At 38.9% G+C, this 8,577-nt stretch overlaps 1 protein-coding gene across 3 annotated transcripts in view; it reads right to left on the bottom strand.

The window, feature by feature from the left end:
• Positions 1–8,577, bottom strand: part of LOC102290746 (homeobox protein Hox-D3) — a 9,878-nt gene extending 1,301 nt beyond the window's left edge. The window contains exons 1-2 of one of the 3 annotated variants that reach the window (XM_005913711.3): positions 5,333–8,577; positions 710–1,084 (exon numbers count right to left, since the gene is read on the bottom strand). In XM_005913711.3, the coding sequence (XP_005913773.1) occupies positions 710–968 (259 nt within the window). In that variant the 5' untranslated portion in view covers positions 969–1,084; positions 5,333–8,577. The other 2 variants (XM_005913712.3, XM_042223533.1) reach the window with 2 other exon arrangements.

Raw genomic sequence — 8,577 nt, 5'->3', positions numbered from 1 at the left:
CAATTTCATATGCGTTTAGTGATTTACTAAATGAAACCCAAATATAAAAATACATTTTTATATACAAGAAGAAGTGCTGTCCAGGCTCGTTCTCGTTTGGTTTATGTGTGTCTGATGTCAAATAAGTAAGATAAGATAAGATAAGATAAAACTTTATTAATCCCTCGGGTGGGTTCCTCTGGGAAATTCGGTAAGTCAGTTGATACTGGACATTTGACTGTCTTATGCCTTTTATTTAAATATTTTTTCTGTCATAAATCATGAAAGTCTCTGATTTAGGTTCAGAGAAACTGTATTTAAAGTGGAAGATAATTGCAAAGAATAAAAACGTGAGTTTAAATGAAGGAGGGCCATCTATATCTGTGTGTTTCCTGTTTTAATAAGCAGCATTTCTGCGCTGATGAGTCATTCTGTCTGTGTCCTGTTACTCTCGGCTTCGTCTGTCCCCCCAAAATCGATTAAATCTGAATATTTTTCTATGTAATAAACATGACATGTGAAATTAAATTATATTGCTTGGTGTGTTTTATTCTTAAAACAAATGTCATCCTAAATCCTGAGCCAGGGCCTTCCCCTCGCATGCCTGATTGCAGCTTTAATGCTGAACTGCAGGGAATATACGCTACATTAGGAGCTACGTTGAAGGGAAAATGATTGGAAACGGCTTCATTTAAAATCCTCTGCTGCTGCTGGTTTATGTCATACAGACCTGCGACTCTCCTCCCGGGTTTCTGATTTGAGTGTCTGGACTCTTTCATCCAGGGGAAAATCTTTCTGCTCATTGCAAACTTTGGGTTTTGCTGCTTTGACCTCCGGGGAAACGTGCCATGCTCAGACGCCTCCACTTGCTGCTGAGGAGCACACTCAAAGCCGCTCACACCATCCGGAGACTCGCTGAAGAGGTCACGGTGGTGATGGTGATGATGGTGGATGCTGTGTGAAGCGCTGCTGGTTTTCTGCATTTCCATTAAACGTGCACAGGGTCTCCTCCTCCCCCTCCTCTCCTCCCCTCCCTTTTTGACCTTGTGGCGAAGCGCTGGCAGCCAAATGTCACATGGCAGGTTTCCACAGAGGGCTTCTTGGCCTGAGACGATCCAGCAAAAAAAGAAAAAAGACGGAGACAGAATCAGGGAGGAGACTAAATGATCCATCTTATCAACTCAATAGTATGCTGACATGAATAGCAAGCCTCTCCAAGCCAGAGAGGCGACGCAGAATGAAGAGTGTGCTGGAGAAAGAAAGAAAAAAAAAACACACCAAGAGGAGGATAATCCTGTAAAATCTCTGCAGAAATTCAATTATTATCCTCTTGTTCACCCTTTGCAATTAATATGGACCTCAGTGGCCTACAAATTCCTTTTATTGTCATTTAATTATGTAAGTAGCATAAGCAATATATAAGGATTGCAGAGTATTAAAGGGGCAGCTTTATTGGAGGCAGTCTTTTGTTTGATTCAGATTCAGGGCAAGAAAAAAAAATACTAATTGACAGATATAAATAGCTAAAATATAAAACCATACATTAAATACAAATATAGCAAATAACAGTGTTTTTATTCATGCTTTCAGTGGTGCAGCGGGAAATTAAATTAGGCCTGTATGACTGCTAATAAATAGCAGCCTTTGTTCAGTTAATGGATAGCCCTGCGTTGGGCATTTTTTAAGGGGGAAAAAATTAAACGTTACATCACAGTTTGCTAAGAAAAATCCATCAATTAAACGCAAAATAAAAGAAAAGTGCTTTGTGCGCAGCGGCTGGTTTGTGCGCATCTTCTCGGGCAATTAAATTTAATTCACTTTTCTTCCAAAATTAAAGAGAATGAAATTATTAAAGGCGCAGTTTTAAGGACGAGGAGAGGGAGTGAGCAAGGGAGAGAGGGAGAATAAGACTGGAGGCATGCAGCTTTATGAACTCTGGTTGAACCGCGGCTGGAGTCGGGCTCGTAAATCATAAAGACACATAACCCAGTCCGCGGCACAACAGCTCGGCTGCCTTACCTTCACAACCTACATTCATTCCGCTGCTGAAACAATCCTGCACGCAAACAAAACACACCGGCTCCTCTCACCTTTGGAAAACCTCCCGGATTAGTGAATAATCCCAGCAGAAGCACGCGGCTCTCGTGCGTTAAGGTGCACGCGACGTGGCTTTGAGTGGTGAAGGAGTGGACAGTGTTTCTGCAGCTGCAGACCGCCCTGCGTTGCATTTCTGCACACAGGATCGGCGTGTGTGTGTGTGGATGTGTGTGTGTCTGTGTGTGCGCGTAAAAAGGAAGCCTTTCTGCTGATCGTGCAGGCTCAGTTTCATGTATGGTAATAGGCCTGCGATAAAGATAAGAAAGGGGATTTTTACGTCTTTCTATATGGCAAATTGACTTCCTCTACGTTTCTGCGGCAATTAGAGCAGAATGAAAACCCAGAAACATTAAGTTGGCTCAGCAGAGGGCAGAGGGAGCTGAAATATTTTTGGCACTGAAGTCGATTTGAAGTAGATTTAGATAAAGAAAATGGCCTGTTAGGGAGATGCTTCCCACCTCCACCACCACCACTACTGTCATGCATTAAAAACACCCAAAGGCTACCAGTTTTTAATTTCACCGCGAAGCTTTCGGGGCGCAGAGAAATCACACTTCTATGAACACACAGGCAGCCACGTCTTGTTTAAACAATCCTGGGAAGTCGTCCAGCTGCTGTAACAATAAATTCAGACATCCAGTTCAGGACCGATGCCAGAGATGCCGTAAATTACTCAGCCAAAGAAAGCTATCAGTGTTTAGTCTTTATACCAAATGCATTCTTTGCGTAATGGATCCTTTCTTCCTTAATTTAAAAGATAGATCAGAGAGGTTCATTTCAAAGCACCAAAGTGGAGACAGAACGCGGTCAGCACAGCAGCATCCATTAAAAAAAGAAAAGAAAATCTTGTAACGAGGCCTGGCTTGTGCTGGCTTTGGTTTTTGGTGACCGCTGCAGCGGATCGATTGGCGGTGCTTTGATCTCTCGTCTTCACGTTTTGCTCGATCTCTTTGATTGGCTATTGAGGGTAATATTTAACTCAGTGGCGTTAATTAATGCAAATGGGCGTCTTTGATCTTTGATGCGTGCCACAAAAATGTCTCATGGCAGCCGTGGGCCTTCTGTCCAAAAGGTCTGATTTACCTCACGCACACTGGTGCAGTTATTTTGTGCAATCACCGTTGATTAAACTGCTTCCTATATTTGGCCAGAGCGCTCTGAGAAACCAGATTTATGCTCCACGAGTCGCATTTTACTGATTGAACAAAGACTGAATTAAAATAAACGTTAAAAGTGGAATTTAGCAGACGGAGAAAAAAGCGTGACGTGTTGTGTTTGCTCCAAAACGTTAAAAACATGCAGACCTGCAGAAGAGATGACCCACCCCCACCCCCCTCACCACCACCACCACCATTTTCCACATTTTGATTGGCTCTAGTTTACCAGGAAATGTGTTGATCCATGCATGCTGAGAGTCACAGATGATTAAATGCACTTGAATGAAATATCACACTTGCCCTTCACACTATCAGCTCCATATCTTTAACCTGATTAGTTTTGGTTTATTTTGTTTAAGTTTAATTTTCGCCTGCTTCTCCAATTCAGGGTCTTGAGCCTATCCCGGCTGAAATTTTGATAATAAGTTAGTTATCAAAATTTCAGTCTTGCAAAACATTCTCTGTGCCCCACACGTAGGTTTTTTCTTTTGTTTTTTTGTGGCTTTGGTCAGCGCTGAAAGTCTGCCGAGTACCGTCTGCTTGAACAGCTGTACAGCTCTCCATGTATGCTGATGAATCCGACCAGATGTAGCTTATAGCCCTGGAAGGTTCAACTACAAGCTGCCTTTGTGCTAAGACATTCCCATCAGTCGAAGCTGCAATTTGTGTGGCACTGAATTTCTGAGATTTAGTCCTCAGCCATAACTGCTTAACAACTAGCATGCAGCTACCCTGCTTAACCCCTTTGTGCTAAAGTGCAAAGTATTACCCTCAAAGGTGCCCAAAGTAAGGTCTAACCCTAATGTGTGCCTTTGAGAAAGAAAAGATTATGTCTGTTAGAACTATCGTCTCATTATCAAACAGAATTTCAAAGACAAAAATCATTCTGATGGCATAGGAAGAAAAAAATACCGGATTATAACTGATGGTGCATTAACGTGCAAGCATTAGTTTAATGTTACACATATGGTTATAGCACAATAAAAAAAGTTTTTTATTCTGTTAATAGGATGCATTAACACAATTATTGTTATTCTGCAAAGTTATCAGAGAAACAATAGCAAATATTTGCTTTTGAAATGTAGTGAAAGTAGACAGAAATACTTGAGTAAAGCACTGCAGGTGCACACAGGTGCGCATATAAACATAAATCCTCCTGAGAGCCTATAAAAAGCGCCATAAACACACAAAGAAAAATCAGCAATAAGTGCGCTGTTTAGACAAAAACTGCCCTCTGATATATGAGACGTGGAGGCTGTGTGTGTGTGTGTGTGTGTGTGTGTGTGTGTGTGTGTGTGTGTGTGTGTGTGTGTGTGTGTGTGTTGGGGGTGGAGGTGCAGATGGACTGACCTGATAAGTCAGTTTCCACTGAATAACGCATGCACAATAAATATAAATACAAATAGGTTTGATCCTCGTGGAATGTCGTTATCACTCATGTATGACAACATCCCCGAGCTGCACTTTACGCCCATCACTCGCGATCTTCCTCATCGTCTTCTCTCTCTTCTTCTTCTTCTGTCTGGTGTTTGATGGACACACACAAACACACACCCTCCACATACCCCCACCACCTCCACCTCCAGCCGCCCTCCACTCAGTCTGCAGGCCTGCTGACAAATGCAGCGCACTGCAACCGCTCCTGTCAATTAGCTGCAGGAACCACGTGTGCGCAGAGGAGGGGATTTATTGCTCCGAATTAATTCTCTTGAATCGGCGGTGGCAGAGGCTTGATTCCCCACGCAGGCAACACGAGCGAGTCGATAACCAAACAAATACTCATAAATAACCGTGATTTAAAAATGTTGTTTGGCATCTATAAGCAGTAAACAAACAGCAGATATATATGTATAAGTGTTTGTTTGGGTAATTGTCAACAGCTGCACAGCGCAGGCTGAACAGATGTTACGCAATATATAATGTGTCTTTACGGGAGGATTTTTAAAAATAATGTGCATTAATAAAGCTCCTCCTGTCTTCGCCTTTGATTCATTTGTTGCCTTTGCTGCTTAGAAATGCTAAATATAACCGCGTTACTCCCGAAAACTTTAATCAAACTCACACTGCGAGTGCGTAAAATCCAACTTTGGTGAACTTACTTTTTTCCTTCTCCGGTGCCTCATGCTTTTCCTCAACCAGGCCGGCTTCTCCATCCAGTCAGGTCCGTTGGAAATGTTTGTTTGAGGTCCTCCTCCTCACATTTCCCCCTGGCTGCAAACTACAACTCCTCCTTGACTATACGGACAGTGGCAGTGAAAAGGAGACGTGACAAATGATGTGCGGAACAATGCCCACATTCAAGGCTCGTCCGGCAACTTTCCCAGATGTCATATTCTTTACCCTCCACCCTCCCCAACAATGAGGCGCTAAAAGGGAGGAAAGAGGAGAGAAAACAGCCAGCCAAACTGTGCAGAAGGCCTGCAGCTCTAAAGAAAAAAAAAAATCACACACACCAGCACGAAATATCAAATGTAGCGCTCATGTTGCACTGATACACAAACAAAGGAATTTTCTTGTCTTCTGGACGAATGTTTTTCTTCCCTTCTAGGTGATGTGTCATCATCTACATACTCCCCAAGATGCGAATTTGTGGCTGCTGCTGTATTTACACAAATTCGGATCTACAGGGTGGATATAGGTGACAGATCCTCCGTCTGCGGGCGTTTGGACAAAAGCCTGGAAGAATGAAGTCAGCTAATTTAAAAATCAGATCTAAACATGATCTTTTCACTTTGTGAACCGTGACACTGGATATTTCTGGACATTCAGCAATTTTTAATTAAAAAAAAACCCTTCATAAGTTATACTAAAGGCTTCATTAGTGATTAATAAATATTATTGACCTGTTTAAGTCATCAATAAGAAAAAAAAAAGCCAGATTGTGAAAAACCCCCTGGGTCTATGATGTTTATCCCTATCGCATGCTGGAAATCTATGTATGTCATGTATGTAACACGCTATTAAAGCCACATTAAATACTTCATAGATTTTAATAAGTCATTAACAAGTAATTTATCAAATGTTTCAGACATGGAGCAGCATGTTAAATGTTAATAAGTCACAAATAAAGAGGATTAATACATGCAGTCTGCAGTTTTTAATATTAGTAACTTATTAATAAAAGGTTGCAATAAAAAAAAACTACTGTACAATTAATTGCAGGTTAATTAGATAAAGATGAAAATTTGGTTAACAAGCTATTGATAAAAGGCTTCATTTATAAAATATTTAGTTATAGTAATACTGGAAGTGTTTAAACCACAAAGTCTTCAATTACAGGAAATGTAATACATGCAGTCTGCAATTATTAATGTTACTGACTTACTGATAAAGATTTAATTATCAACAAGTCATTCAGCTGACAGCCAGATATGTCATTATTATTATTTATTTGTTTTTAAAAACAACAACAACAACAACATCAACATGTTTGTAGATTTATAAAGGTCAACGCATGTTGCTGGAATTTATGCACAAAAATAAGTCTTTAGTTCAGAACTTATAAATTCATTTATAGATGAGAATAGTTTTAATATAAAGTTTGAAAATAAAGTTTATTGCTATTAATGCCAATAAGTTATTACTGCATGAAAATCTGAAGTTGTAACTGTTTATATCTCGTTGATGGGGTAGGTTAATTTCCAAGAATTGAATTATAAATGCAAATGAGAAATTAATAAGGGGTTTAATGTCTCAGCTTTCCAGTTTTAAAAAGGTTATTAGAATTTGCTGAATGCAAATACCAGCAGCTGTTATTAAGACATGAATAAGATGTTTTCAATTTTTTTTAAATAATAAAAATTGCAATAATAAGAATATTGAGACAAGTGGTATGATACAACACGTTACACACTCAACCGAGTCATTAAAAACAGATATAAAAGTTAATAAGTCATTAATATGGGCTCATAATAACCCGTTCTGAGGATATATATAAATTAGACAGAAGTTTGAGCTTTTAAATGATGAACGCTATCGTTAGAAGAAGGTTGGACATAACAACACTTTATGTTACTACATTATTAAAATACTTTTAGTTAAAAAATCTGCAGGTATACACCTTAATACGTTTTTTAAAGGAGTAAAATAACAACAATGTCATTAGTAAGGAGCATTAACCACAATACCTGCAGTTATAAGTGTTCATGTGTCATTAATAAAGGTGTTAAACCACAAAGAATGTGATTATAAATGGAAATATGCAAACACTTAGGGGTTTATTACATCAGGTATCCAGTTATAAACATAAAAAGGTTATTAAGATTCATTGAAAGCAAACACATGCAGTCATGAATGTGAATAAGTCATTGTTATGGTGTTTTGATAACCCGCTCAGATCACCAAGTGACCAAATCTGCACTTATTGATGTTTCAAAGTAACAATACTAAGTAATAAGTCATTAAAAAAGGAGGTAAATCACTAAAAAAAAGTTATTTTTAAATGTATTTGTGATTATATAAGTTAATAAGGAGTATTGACTACAGCACCTGGAGTTATAAGGGTTTCTTTACTCATTAATAAATGTGTTTAACTGCCAAAAACTATAGATGGAAATGTGCAAATAATAAAGGATTTGATGAATCAGGTCTGGAGATATAAATGTTAATGAGTTATTATTAAATGGGTTCTGATGGTAGGTCTACAGTTATACACGCTAACAAGTTGTTACTAAATGGATGTTGTGTCCGTACCATCTGCAGGGAGTTTCTAAAAAATATCCACTCAGTTCTTATAACCAGCCCGAAGAAGCTTCTACAGCCCTAACACCCAAACGTTATTATTTATGGTTTATAATAAATCTATAAGCGTAACTTAATGATTTATTAACTATTAGCTAGAAAACCACCAACTCTAAACATTTTTGTAAAACATGCCCACAGAGGTTTGAGTTTGGGCAAATGTTTTACAGCTGCAGTGACCTCATGGCTGTCTTTCTCTAATAAGAAGTAAGACTTAAACATTGTGAGCATTTGAATGCACTTCACCGTCAGAGGCTACAGATTCCTCTTTGAGAAACTCAGACACTCAAATCAGAGTAAATACCAAAAGATTACAAAAAGTCCTCCATTAGAAGTTTGAACTCACCCCTAGAAATCCTGCAAGGTCATCAGCTGGCATTAAAGCATCTTAAAATGTGTAACTACATGACACACAGCTGGCTTAGGGCAGTGTTTCCTAATTGAAGGTTATTGTGTGACCTCAGAGGGGTCATAAGATAAGCATGAGAGGCCATGGGGTTATTAACGGCAGAAAAAGAAAGAAAAAGAAGCTTTTTTTTCTTATTTTGCTGTAAAATGTAAAATAATTTAACAGGTTTGAGCTTTAAAAAGTTATTTAAACTAA

Source organism: Haplochromis burtoni, unplaced genomic scaffold (assembly GCF_018398535.1).
Source record: "Haplochromis burtoni strain Fernald_Lab_line unplaced genomic scaffold, NCSU_Asbu1 Contig_6, whole genome shotgun sequence".
Taxonomy (NCBI): Eukaryota; Metazoa; Chordata; class Actinopteri; order Cichliformes; family Cichlidae; genus Haplochromis; species Haplochromis burtoni.
The sequence above is the reverse complement of the archived record's forward strand: the minus strand, read 5'-3'. Positions and strand labels throughout refer to the sequence as shown.